General features: G+C 44.8%; 2 protein-coding genes across 2 annotated transcripts in view; one reads left to right on the forward strand and one right to left on the reverse strand.

Moving 5' to 3' along the window:
• The window catches only part of scap (SREBF chaperone), a 29,107-nt gene that overhangs the window by 10,894 nt on the left and 4,494 nt on the right, over window positions 1-13,719 (forward strand). Inside the window, exons 3-22 of the mRNA XM_058376032.1 lie at window positions 1,385-1,505; window positions 1,596-1,753; window positions 1,848-2,056; window positions 2,360-2,465; window positions 2,592-2,764; window positions 3,057-3,183; window positions 4,611-4,723; window positions 5,181-5,275; window positions 5,745-5,843; window positions 6,655-6,867; window positions 6,955-7,313; window positions 7,440-7,586; window positions 9,481-9,682; window positions 9,799-9,914; window positions 10,197-10,644; window positions 10,879-10,964; window positions 11,071-11,153; window positions 11,245-11,411; window positions 11,746-11,826; window positions 12,008-12,214. Coding sequence (XP_058232015.1) covers window positions 1,385-1,505; window positions 1,596-1,753; window positions 1,848-2,056; window positions 2,360-2,465; window positions 2,592-2,764; window positions 3,057-3,183; window positions 4,611-4,723; window positions 5,181-5,275; window positions 5,745-5,843; window positions 6,655-6,867; window positions 6,955-7,313; window positions 7,440-7,586; window positions 9,481-9,682; window positions 9,799-9,914; window positions 10,197-10,644; window positions 10,879-10,964; window positions 11,071-11,153; window positions 11,245-11,411; window positions 11,746-11,826; window positions 12,008-12,214 — 3,310 coding nt within the window. The remainder of the gene's footprint in view (window positions 1-1,384; window positions 1,506-1,595; window positions 1,754-1,847; window positions 2,057-2,359; window positions 2,466-2,591; window positions 2,765-3,056; window positions 3,184-4,610; window positions 4,724-5,180; window positions 5,276-5,744; window positions 5,844-6,654; window positions 6,868-6,954; window positions 7,314-7,439; window positions 7,587-9,480; window positions 9,683-9,798; window positions 9,915-10,196; window positions 10,645-10,878; window positions 10,965-11,070; window positions 11,154-11,244; window positions 11,412-11,745; window positions 11,827-12,007; window positions 12,215-13,719) is intronic.
• Window positions 1-13,719, reverse strand: part of LOC131344081 (uncharacterized) — a 95,182-nt gene that overhangs the window by 7,839 nt on the left and 73,624 nt on the right. The window lies entirely within an intron of this gene.

Raw genomic sequence — 13,719 nt, forward strand, 5'->3', positions numbered from 1 at the left:
ACACACACACACACACACACACTGATACACCAGTGAGCTGTACACACACACACACACACACTGATACACCAGTGAGCTGTACACACACACACACACACTGATACACCAGTGAGCTGTACACACACACACACACACACACACTGATACACCAGTGAGCTGTACACACACACACACACACACACACTGATACACCAGTGAGCTGTACACACACACACACACACACACACTGATACACCAGTGAGCTGTACACACACACACACACACACTGATACACCAGTGAGCTGTACACACACACACACACACTGATACACCAGTGAGCTGTACACACACACACACACACACACTGATACACCAGTGAGCTGTACACACACACACACACACACACACTGATACACCAGTGAGCTGTACACACACACACACACACACACACACACACACACACTGATACACCAGTGAGCTGTACACACACACACACACACACACTGATACACCAGTGAGCTGTACACACACACACACACACACACTGATACACCAGTGAGCTGTACACACACACACACACACACACTGATACACCAGTGAGCTGTACACACACACACACACACACACTGATACACCAGTGAGCTGTACACACACACACACACACACACACACACACACACTGATACACCAGTGAGCTGCCTTTAAAGTTGACTCACGACTTTGATCTCCGGTGAAATAACACAAGTACACAATTTCAGGAAGTCGAGCGCAGGACGACACAATACACACACAGAATGTTAATAAACACACCAAGCCTTCTTCCCATAGAGCAGTTGAACATCTCCTGATTTTGGCTTCAAAGTATGAGACTAATGCACAAAATGACCCACTGTACCTTAACAAATTTAGCTACATTGGAAATCAGTTATGTTATGAATGCCTTAAGACTTCAGGCCACGCCTCCTACCTGAGTGAAGGGGAGGAGCTAAACTGTGCACTGTCCTGATTCATACTCTTTCTCTCTCCCACTCTACGTTTTTATTCGTTTTTCTGCAAGTGTTTATTGTTTCTAGATGAGAAGTGTACGAATGAAAGCAGATTGTGTGTGTGTGTGTGTGTGTGTGTGTGTGTGTGGATCCTTATAGGTTACATTGAGACTCAGCTCCTGGGAAGTTGATTATCATTTAATTTTTTATAATGAGAAATAATAATGTCTTTTATTTATATAACCATTTTCCCACACTCAGGGTTACTTTACTGTGTGTGAGAGAGAGAGAGAATGATTGCTATTGTTCTCATTGTACAAATATGTTGTAGACCCAGAGGAAGGAATTTCAGTCTATGGTTCATTGTTCTCATTCTCTCTCTCTCTCTGTCTCTCTCTCTCTCTCTCTCTCTCTCACAGTTACCCGCTGTTGAAGTTGCCCCTGCCGGGAACAGGTCCTGTAGAGTTCACCACTGGGGTGAAGGATTACTCCGTCCCTTACCATGAGGCCCAGAGTGACCTGGGCGAGCGTCCTGATTGGGTAACGCAGACCAATTAGATTGTGACCCATCAGAACTTATTGATGTTTAAGTGGGCAGTGTGTAAACTGTCTGTTCTCGTGTCTCTGCAGTATCACGGCGCTCCGGTCGCTTACATCCAGCAGGTGCTAGTGAAGGCGGCCGTGTCTCCGTGGGACAGCAGCTTGGTGCCAGTGGACGTTTTCCGCTCGCCGCTCGGCCGAGTCTTCGGCCTCGTGGAGGAGATTCGTGACCACGTTTACGCCGACAGGTCCAGAACGTTCCGTAATTCAGCTTCCTCTTTATATCACGTCTGGTCTTTCCGCCTTCAGCCTGAACTCGTTTGTGTTTCTTTCCCTCTGCAGAGGATTGGAGACTCTGTGTCTCCAGGTGACTGACCTGTTGCCGGGGTTACGGCGCATGCAGTCTGTGCTTCCCGAACATGGCTGTCTGCTAGTTTCCCCTGGCAACTACTGGCAGAACCGGCAGGACGTGTTCGACTCGGATCCGGACATCCTTAAGACCATCCAGCAGCACGAACCCAAAGGCCTGCACACATCCGCCACACTGAAAGGTGACACACAGGAAGTGACATCACAAGCATGGATATTTATTTGAGTGATGCACAGTGATGGAGAACGATCTGATTCATCATCAGATAGCCTTACTTTTCTCTGTGTGTGTGTGTCTGTGTGTGTGTCTGTGTGTGTGTCTGTGTGTGTGTCTGTGTGTGTCTGTGTGTGTCTGTGTGTGTCTGTGTGTGTGTCTGTGTGTGTGTCTGTGTGTGTGTCTGTGTGTGTGTCTGTGTGTGTGTCTGTGTGTGTCTGTGTGTGTGTCTGTGTGTGTGTCTGTGTGTGTGTCTGTGTGTGTGTTTCAGACCTGCTGTTCGGTGTCCCAGGGAAAAGCACAGGCGTGAGTCTGTACAGTAAAAAGCGAGTGGTCACGTACACCATCACCATCGCCTTCAGCAGTTATGACTCCAGGTAACTTCTCGTGTCTTCTCTGTACACTCTCAGCCTCCAGCTCACCTGAGCCAGGTGTTCAGTGCTGTGGAATGCTAACTGCACTTACCTTGTGTATGATTTGTGTGTGTGTGTGTGTGTGTTCAGGTTTGTCGGCAGCCTGCGTGCCCGTCTGAAGCAGCTCCATCCGTCGCTCAACTGCAGCCTGCGTGAGGATCACATGGTGCACGTTCACTTCAAAGAAGAGATCGGCATCGCTGAACTCATCCCCCTCGTCACCACCTACATCATCCTCTTCGCCTACATCTACTTCTCCACCCGTAAGCTCCTCCTCCTCCTCATCTAATAACTAATGAATTAATTATTGTCATGGAACCTGATTATTCTGAATGAATTAATTGAAGGTTTAAGGTTAATTATCTCTCTTTCACACACACACACACACACAGACGGAGTACATTCCATGCTATGTGTATGAGATCATACACTTTCAGATCTTATCTTACTCCTGACTGTTGCACAGTAGGTGATGAACGAGTAATGTGTGTGTGTGTTGTAATATTCCTCCCCTTTCTCTCTCTCTCTCTCTCTCTCTCTCTCTCTCTCTCTCAGGGAAGATCGACATGGTGAAGTCTAAGTGGGGTTTGGCCTTGGCTGCCGTGGTAACAGTGCTAAGCTCTCTGCTCATGTCTGTAGGACTCTGCACTCTGTTTGGCCTCACACCTACACTCAACGGAGGGTCAGTCTCTCACCCTCACACACACGCACACACACACGCACACACACACACGATGAATTAGAACATAACTGGGGCAGTGGTAGCTCAGGTGGTTAAGGCTCTGGGTCGTTGACCGGAAGATCGGGGTTCAAGCCCCAGCACCATGAAGCTGCCACTGTTGGGCCCTTGAGCATGGGCCCCGAACCACCCTGCTCCAGGGACGCTGCATCATGGCTGACCCTGCGCTCTGACCACAACCCCCAAGGATGGGATATGAAGAAAGAATTTCACTGTGCAGTAATTTATGTGACAAAAACAACTTAAAACTAACTTAATATTTATGCACCATGTATATAGTAAAGCATGAGCTCATTACACACACACACACCCACAATCCTGCTAACTGATGAGTCCAGAGTGAGTTTGCTGATAACTAAACTGTTACTTTCATCATTAAATTTATTACTGCTATAAAAAAATAGCCAGCTTGGTGACTTCCAGTCTACAAAAACATCGTTTTAGATCAAGTCTGAAATCTTCTTTGTAAATTTAATCTCTAATCTCCTCTACATATAATCAACCTCTAAATATACCACTGAAACATAAAAGTTGTGAAGACAGGACAGAGTTAGAGAAGACTTTAACAGATCTTTATATCCGGGTTTTTTTTGTGTGTGTGAGTGTAACAGCTGCAGTTTTGAAATGGATTGAAATGTACAGCCTCAATCCAACAGATTTCTCCTGGAAGTAAATTTGAAGTGAAAAGGTTTTTGATTCTTTAATGTGGTGTAAACCTCGCTGAAGCGCTTCTCCGTGTTGTGAAGTGAGGTATGGTTCCTTGCGTATCACTGACTCATTAATGTATAACTAAATGTCAGTGAGTGTGAAAGCACAGCCGTGGTCAGAGGGGGTTCCCCCATTGAATGAGGGGGCGGAGCTTCACCTCCATTCACCAATAGGCTCTTGGTCACAGGCAGACAGTCTGTGGGGTGAGCCGAAAACATCCACTCAAAGATGAAGAGTTCAGCTTCAGCTTTCTCTGATACACACACACACACACGACCTATTGATTGATGTTCCGTGAAGAGTCCAGTTATGTATGATGTGTGCTAATAACCTAGAACATTAGCTTTTATTGCTCTGTGCTGAGGTTTTGATAATAAAAGTCTAAATCTGTTTTAATCAGACACTTTTGTACTTTTTGTGTTTAAAGTTATGCAGTAGTTGAACTATTTACTGACCTCACGCCGATTAAGCCACACAAAAATAACCACACTTGTTCAAGATTATTTTATTGAGATTAAAATTAAGTGTTATTTATTTTATTTATTTTGCTTTATTTTATTGTTTTTTTTATCTTCAAAATTCAGCACTTTTCATATAATCAGCACAGTTATTTTTCTCTTAATTGTATTTATTTATGTATTTATGTATGTATTTACCTTTAGGGAGATCTTTCCATACCTCGTGGTGGTGATTGGGATCGAGAATGTTCTGGTCCTCACCAAGTCTGTGGTGTCCACTCCGGTGGACCTGGAGGTCAAACTTCGAATTGCTCAAGGTAACACAACTAATAAAATTTAAAAAAAAGAATAAAAATTTTCATGCCATGTGATTTTAATCTCAAACCGCTACTGCTGCAGAAAATAATAAATAAATAAAATAGAACTATAATAATAAACTAAATAAATACTATATACATGATTGATATTTATTTATGTATTTATTTATTTACAAACATATATACATTTAAAAAGGCAACAATTTAATTTATTTTCATTTAATGCTTATTATATAATGTAACAGAGCTGGAACACAAAAAATGAGAGATGAGTGAATCCAATAATGAGTAATTGGTATCAGATGTTGGTATTTTATTATAAAACACTGTCATGTCAAATTAAATCTGGTATAATTTCCCTATCCAATCTACTCAGTCATCAGACAGTGTTGTAAAAGCGTGATGAGTCTGAGATGATTGTAAAAGGGGTGTGTGTGTGTGTGTGTGTGTCTTTCAGGTCTGAGCAGTGAGAGCTGGTCCATCATGAAGAACATGGCCACTGAGCTGGTCATCATCTTGATTGGATACTTCACCTTAGTTCCTGCTATTCAGGTAACACACACACACAAACGGACATTGTCAGCAAGGGTTGGGTCGTACTTAATCATTATCTAGACAGGGTTGTAAAAATACCTTGACAATCTGCTTTCCTCACCCTAAAAAAATATTTAACTTGGATTTGTGTAGATTTGTAGTAATAAATAATGTCCAGAGAGAACTAGATGCCATACTGGAATTCTGTTAACCTGTTAACCTGCTTACCCACCCGAGTAAACCAATTAATAACTGATAAGTTAGCAGTTATTTGCCGGAGTTAAGAAATGAAAAGTTCCTGGTTTGAACACTGGGTGTCGCTGTTGTATTTAAAAAAATGCATCAGTTCTTCTCAGCTTTCCCTTCTTCACTTTGTTTAATGAGATGAATGAGCAGAATTCTCTCGCATTGTTACCTTGTGATTTGTTCCTGTTTGTCAGCGTGTCGGTGGTTAACGCAGCTCTCTTGTGTTTTCTTCACGTGGTAGGAGTTCTGTCTGTTCGCTGTGGTGGGTCTCGTCTCCGATTTCTTCCTGCAGATGTTCTTCTTCACCACTGTACTCTCCATCGACATTCGCCGCATGGAGGTGAGGATCCTGAACACGGTCAGAACGGACAGAACTGTGACCTGATCACTCAGTAATCAATAATAATACTACAGACCTGCACAGGTAAAAGAGTGCAGCACATGTGGTGCAGCCTGTCAGGAGAGAGACAGAGGGAATATCCAGTGGGGATTATTGACTAAATGCACTTATGCAGTTATTTGGTGTAGGTTGTTATCAGTAACAATGAAAAATGAAACTGAACGTGTCTCGTTTAGTTTTGGTCAAATTGACCAAAACTCTGTCTACTGTTTCTCTCTCTGTCTCTGTGTCTCTCTCTCTCTCTCACTGTCTCTCACTGTCTCTCTCTGTCTCTCTCTCTCTCTCTCTCTCTCTCTCTCTCTCACTGTCTCTCACTGTCTCTGTCTCTCTCTCTCTCTCTCACTGTCTCTCTCTCTCTCTCTGTCTCTGTGTCTCTCTCTCTCTCTCTCTCTCTCTCTCTGTCTCTCTCTGTCTCTCTCTCTCTCTCTCACTCACTGTCTCTCACTGTCTCTCTCTGTCTCTGTCTCTCTCTCTCTCTCTCTCTCTCTCACTGTCTCTCTCTCTCTCTCTCTCTCTCTCTCTCACTCACTCACTGTCTCTCTCTGTCTCTCTCTCTCTCTCTCTCACTCACTGTCTCTCACTGTCTCTCTCTGTCTCTCTCTCTCTCTCACTGTCTCTCTCTCTCTCTCTCTCTCTCTCTCTCTCACTCACTGTCTCTCTCTGTCTCTCTCACTCTCTGTCTCACTGTCTCTCACTGTCTCTCTCTGTCTCACTGTCTCTCTCTCTCTCTCTCTCTCTCACACACACACAGCTGGCTGATCTGAATAGGCGTCTTCCAGCCGAGGCAGGAATGCCCCCTCCTAAACCTGCCCCCTTACGCCACAGAGAAGCCCCGCCCCCTCCCCGTCCCTCTCCCCACACCATCACCCTTCAGGCCCCGGCGTTCAGGAACCTGCGCTTACCCAAAAGGCTCCGCGTGATCTACTTCTTGGCACGGACTCGCCTGGCACAACGCATTATCATGGTGAGACGAGTCTGTAGTGTTGACTGTTAAACGTAACGCTTTCCAAACCCACCGTCACTCACAATAACCGTGTGTTTATGGGTGCAGGTCGGCACTGTCATCTGGATCGGAATCCTGGTGTACACCGATCCTGCCGGTCTGAGGACGTACCTGGCCGCTCAGGTGTCTGAACAGAGCCCTTTAGGAGAAGCGGGACTTCCTCCTCACCTGGGCGTGGCTCCTGTGTTCCCAGGCAGGGATCCGACTAGCACCCTGAGTGTCCTGTCTGTTCCGGATCCTACCCCTGTGCCTGAGAACCAGTCACAGGGAGCAGATGCCCCAGGTCCCATCCCACTGGTCAGCCCCCAGATTACGTGGGGCTCTGAGGATGAGGAGGTGTGGAGGCGACTGTCATTCCGTTACTGGCCCTCACTCTTCGGCTACTATAACATCACGCTGGCTAAGAGGTGAGCACTGGGCACTACACAGTCATACTGGGGTGTGTGTGTGTGTGTGTGTGTGGCTCTATAGCCAAGATAACAACTGAAAAATCTATTATAACACAATGTGTGTGCCTATGTATGCGCATGCAGGTATATCAGCATTCTGCCCGTCATCCCTGTAACGCTGCACCTGAGCCCTCAGGAAGCTGTTGAGATGCGACACCCTCAGGATACCCAGCATGCACCACGGGTCAACGCCAGAACCACGCAGCTCCAAACTGACCTCACGCTGTACAAGTCAGTGTCTCATCACCATCATCAGCCATCACTGTGCACTGTGCACCATTTTTTCACCTTTACTAAAATATTTAATATTATATATATTTTTATTTAATGATTATAAAATTACTTTAAATGTTACTTTTGAAATTACTTTATTATTAAAAAAAATGATTGACAGGAGGCGTATCCAATCACAAGCAAGCGTTCTGGACTGGGAGTCAGTTTTCCAAACAGTCTCTTTCTCAGCCACTTTAATCCAGGCCACAGCTTAAATCTTTCTATTTAATCATAAATGACATTTCTTTAAAATGTATGGGATATAATAAATGACCTGTTGCACATTTAAACATGTGTCCAGATGTTGTATAATTATGGACAGGTTTTTTTTTTTTTTAAATGGAGAAGTTCACTTCCTGAACAAAACTCTACAGATCATTTCCCCACCCCCTCTTCATCCAAGATGTTCATGTCTTTCTTTTTTCAGTCGTAAAGAAATGATGTTTTTTGAGGAAAACATTGCAGGATTTTTCTCCATATAGTGGACTTCAATGGTGCCCGCGAGCTTGACCTTCCAAAATGCAGTTTAAATGACGCTTCAAAGAGCTCTTATTCTCAATCCCAGCCCAGGAAGAAGGCTCTTATCTAGCCACACCATCGGCCATTTTCTTAGAAAAATGTCCGCGACGCTACATAATCACATCGAAAGGTCACGCGTGATGTAGGCGGAGCTACAGACCGAGTGTTTAGTGTGGAGAAAGAGGAGCGCTCCGAAGTTGTTGCGTGTGGAATGACAGTTATATGTACTTTTTTGTTAGTAAAGAGCGTGTTGCACTTCCTTGGTCTTTACACATTCACTCTGTAGCTCCGCCTACATCACGCTTTCGACATGATTACGTAGTCTGTACCGTCTTGGATGCACATCCCAGAGCTAATGATAGAGCAGCTTTTGTGGTTAAAGAGTATATAGTTTTTAATTTTTCTAAAAAACAGAAAATGACCGATGGTGTGGCTAGAGCCACCTTCTTCCTGAGCTGGGATCATTTAGAGCTGCATTTAAACTGCATTTTGGAAGGTCAAACTCGCGGACACCATTGAAGTCCACTATATGGAGAAAATGTTTTCTTTAAAAAACATTTCTTTACGACTGAAGAAAGAAAGACATGATCATCTGGGATGACGGGGGAGTCAGTATTTGTAAAGTTTTGTTCTGGAAGTGAACTTCTTCCTTAAGGCTGTAATGAATTAGTTGCTGGTTATTAAGGTCAACTTTTTTTTAGTAATTCTGTTGTCATAGTTCCTGTGTGCCCACACTGATGATGGTGTGGAAATGCTGGGGTGGATGTGGTTAACCTATTCTAGTAAAACCATGTATGTGACACTGGAAGACAAATATACTTTCACTTACGGTATATGAGGGAAGAAAAATTTGCTTTAGTGGTTAAAACGTGAAAAGAGGAATTGGTCTGGCTGAAAATACAAGCCACATATGATAAATCCTCCAGAATATCTAAGCCTGCTCCAGATCTCAAATGATGATAGAGAGGAAACAGCTTGTCATTTTTTTTGTGAAGACTAAATATATTCCAAAGCATTGTCTAACCCGTGGACTCTAAATCAGGGGTAAGACTAAATCAGTCTTATCCGGAAAGGGTCAGTGTGGGTTCAGTTTTCATTCCAGCTGACCAGAAGCCACACCCTAGTCTACTGAAAGCCAAGATCAGGTGTGGCTCCTGCTACCTGGAATGATGAAACTGAACACCTCAGGTCTAAATACTCACATACTTAGACTCTCTCTCTCTCTCACACACACACACGATTTTATAACTTAAAAATTGTGGTGAGAATGTGGAATAAATTATGCTATAAGAGAATGTGTTCTCATAGTGTGTGTGTGTGTGTGTGTATGTAGGGTTGCTGCTCTGGGCCTCTTTGCTGGGGTTCTCCTGGTTCTCCTGCTCTTCTGTCTCTATCGTGTTCTTTGTCCTCGTAACTACGGACAGAATGGAGTCCAACATGGTCGTCGTCGCCGTGGAGACCTACCCTGCGATGAGTACGGCTACTCGCCGCCAGTCAGCGAGATCTCGCCCCTGCTGCTGAGAGGCCATAGCATGGTACACACACAGTTAATGCTGCTTTGCTGTTAGACATGACTCATGATGACTGTGTGTACTGGGGTTAACACTGCTGATGTTGCTAATGATTTACTGTACTCTCTCTCTCTCTGTAGGATATTGAATGTTTAGCGAGTGATGGTATGCTGCTGGCCAGCTGCTGTTTAGCAGGACAGATTCGCGTGTGGGACGCACAGACAGGGGACTGTCTCACTGTCATACCTAATAACGGGTACACACACACCTGTTGAAAATATCCATTCAGTAGCATCTTTTCAGTTGTATTAAATGATCTAACTTCTTCTCTCTACTTTTCTGTCTGTTTCTCTTTCTTTCCTCTTTTTCTGTGTCTCTTTTTTTCCCTCTTTTTCTCTCTCTCTCACTCTTCCTCTTTCTTCTTTCTTCCCCTTTTCTGTCACTCCCTGTCTCTTCCCTTTCCTCTTATGTTTTCCACCGTCTGTGTTTCCCTTGTTCTGTTGTTTGTTCTTCTCCATGCCCCTCTCTCTCCCTGTAGTTTGAGGAGGAGCAGCAGTAGTGGATGTTGGGATCAGCGTGATGGCTGGGATCACTACGATCCTGACTCCTCCCCCAGGGCGGAGTCTTGCACCACGTCCACACCCGTCAGCGAGTACGCAGTGCGCCGGAGGCCGACCCGCCCCGCCCTATTTGTGGACCAGCCGGACCTCACGGCGCTCATAGACACCAACTTCAGCGAGCTGCCGGCGTCACACATGCCCTCAGACTGCGGGTTCGACTTCGGCGGCCTGGTGCAGAAGGCGTATAAAGAACATGCGGCACCTCCGGCAACAATGCCCACACCGCTTCCCCCGACTCCGCCCACTCCTCCAGCCCCGCCCATCGAGAGGCTGAGCATGCCATCCGGAGACTGGGAGAGCTCGGTGTGGTCCATGGAGCTCAGGGGGAACCTGATCGCTGCAGGGAGGAGCAACGGCAAACTGGAGGTCATACACACACACACACACACACAACTTACAGTGTCCTACTGACCTCCTGTTAATGTGTCACAATAAAATTAATGACTTAAATCATTGCTATAAATCTTTAACTGTTAAATCATTCAGTCTTACTGTCTCTCTATCCGTTTCTCTCTCTGTCTTTCTGTCTTAGTCAATCTTTACTCTCCCTGAGAAGATAGCATTTCAGTTATAAATAAGGTGTGTGTGTGTCTCTTTCAGTTGTGGGACGCTGTGGAGGGACTGCTGCGGTGCTGCAATGAAGATGGATCATCAGGAATCACCGCACTGGCTTTCCTGAATAATAGGCATGTTTTTCTCTCTGTCTTAGACACACACACACACACACACAGATATATCTATCTCTGTATCCTGTTCTTGACTCCTTGTTTTTGTGTGTGTTGTGTTTCACAGGATTGTTGCAGCACGTCTGAATGGTTCTCTAGATTTTTTCACTGTGGACATCAACAAACCGCTGGGTTTACTGCAGCACCGAGGTGAGACACGCGTACACACATACACACTAACATGACGTGTCCTTGTAACCCTAAATGTAAATGTCTTCTTCATTGTGTGTGTGTTTTTCAGGCCCCCCGAGTTGTAGTAGTCTGCCACCATCACCCTGTTACAGCAGTGATGATGTCATCAGCTGTCAGCTAACACGCTCGGTTCAGTGCGCTCATCAGAAACCCATCACTGTGCTCAAAGCTGCAGCAGGTCGAGTCGTCACTGGCAGCCAGGACCACACTGTCAGAGTAAAGATCTCTCTGTCACACACACACACACACTTAAAGGTTGACTGTAAGAATTGGACACACTTTGAGTGTCCTGTCACTAGGGGGCAGTATCAGTCTGTTACCCCACCAGAACTCACTTGTTCCAGCTTGTTAGCTTGTCTAGCACAAAATCTAACTCGCATGCTGCTGCTGAAAATAAAAAGCATGAGACACTTTAATCTCTCGCTTGAGGTACACTTCTATGTACTAAGAAGAATCATGCTAGTATACATAATGCGCCATTTATACTTTAGGCACCATCTTTCCTAAAGTCTCACACACACACATTTAATCTGGTGCTGTTGTTCTGCAGGTGTATCGTCTGGAAGATTCCTGCTGCCTCTTCACCCTACAGGGTCACTCAGGTGGCATCACCGCCATTTACATAGACCAGGTGAGCATGACCTGAACCTCTGCTTAACCCTTCATACCTGGCTACAGCTTCAATTATGACCTATAGTGTGTAGCAGTGAGGGCTGTAATGCATACATTTCACACTCTACGCATTATAACAAGTGATAATAATAGTAGACATTGGTGCTACAGTCCTGTCCCAATTTTTGTGTGTGTTGTAGACTATGGTCCTGGCCAGCGGAGGGCAGGACGGTGCCATCTTCTTATGGGACGTCCTGACAGGAAGTCGCGTGAGCCATGTTTATGGTCACCGTGGCGATGTTACGTCACTGGTCTGCACTACTTCCTGTGTGATCAGCAGCGGGTTGGATGACCTCATCTGCATCTGGGACCGGAGCACCGGCATCAAGCTTTACTCCATACAGCAGGTCCGCATAAAAAAAAAAAGATTTCCTGTTTCATGTCTTGGTCTTTAATCACAGAGTGCAGTGATGAAAGAAGTCGGGTCAGTTCCAGTCCGAGTGATTAAGCTGATTAAAAGATTCCAAACATGATGCTTTATTGTTATTAAGGAGCTTTAGGGTAACTGAAGCTAGTAGCCTCCAGTTAAACAGAGTAGTTCCATGGGACTTAACATGGGTCAAACTGTTATTTATTGTTTCTTTTTGAATCTAATCTCTGGGATTGGAACTGAACCTGAGCGTTGATGTGATGTTTGCTGATGGACCTGCACTGCTTACAGTGATGTGTGCAGCTGTTCTGTGTGTTTACAGATCAGTTCCTGTTCACCCTCCTGCTCTTGTCGATATTGTTGCTGCTTCGGCACATCGCTATGCAAGAAGGTTTTAAAGCAACGAAGAAAAGCCTTTAGTTGTCGATTTCTAACCCCTGAAAAGGCTAATAACAAATAAAAACCTGTAGAGATGTAGCTGCTGAGCATTATTCAAATAACATCAAGCTCTAACAGTCTCTAGCTTTCTGTTTTCTCTAGAATTAAATCATGACTCTAGCTGAAATCTGAACTCACAACCTTCTGGTGACTAGCGTAGAACATTAAAGTGATCGTCTGCCAAAAAATAAATCAGTCAAACATCTATAAAGTCCTACTTGCGTGAAATGTAGTCGGGCCGAACCGGTTGATTTCTGCATTCTGATTAGTCAGAAGTTGTTGATTCAATTTCTTATCAAAATTTACACCGATCAGGTATAACACTCTGAGCACTGAGAGGTGCCGTGAATAAGACTGAGTATCTCCTCATCATGGCACCTGTTAGTGGGTGGGATATATCAGGCAGCAGGTGAACATTTTGTCCTCAAAGTTGATGTTAGAAGCAGGAAAAAAGGACAAGCGTAAGGATTTGAGAGAGTTTGACGAAGGGCCAAATTGTGATGGCTAGACCACTGGATCAGAGCATCTCCAAAACTGCAGCTCTTGTGGGGTGTTCCCCGTCTGCAGTGGTCAGTATCTATCAAAAGTATCTTTTAAGTCCTGTAAGTTGTGATTTGAAGCCCATGGAGGCATCTTACAGGACTTGAAGGATCTGCTGCTAACATCTTGGTGCCAGATCCCACAGCACATCTTCAGGGATCTAGTGGAGTCCATGCCTCGACGGGTCAGAGCTGTTTTGGCAGCGAAAGGGGAACCAACAGAATATTAAGCAGGTGGTCATAATGTTATGCCTGATCGGTGTATATCAACATGCTGGCTCTAGAGTTTCACCATTTCAAATGTTCCGTCAAGAGAAATATATGTTCGTTTAACGTGTGGAAGGAGCCTCCAGTGTCAGAGCCATGTATCAGTCAGAGGGAAAGCTTCCCACATCTTCAGGACAGAGGAGTTTACACTGCTTTGCCGGTTTCTGAGTAACACGACAAGCTGAAATAAAATATGTTTAATGAATTAAAATTGTGAAGTTGCTGTGGTGTAAGAGCT

Source organism: Hemibagrus wyckioides, linkage group LG23 (genome assembly GCF_019097595.1).
Source record: "Hemibagrus wyckioides isolate EC202008001 linkage group LG23, SWU_Hwy_1.0, whole genome shotgun sequence".
NCBI lineage: Eukaryota > Metazoa > Chordata > Actinopteri > Siluriformes > Bagridae > Hemibagrus > Hemibagrus wyckioides.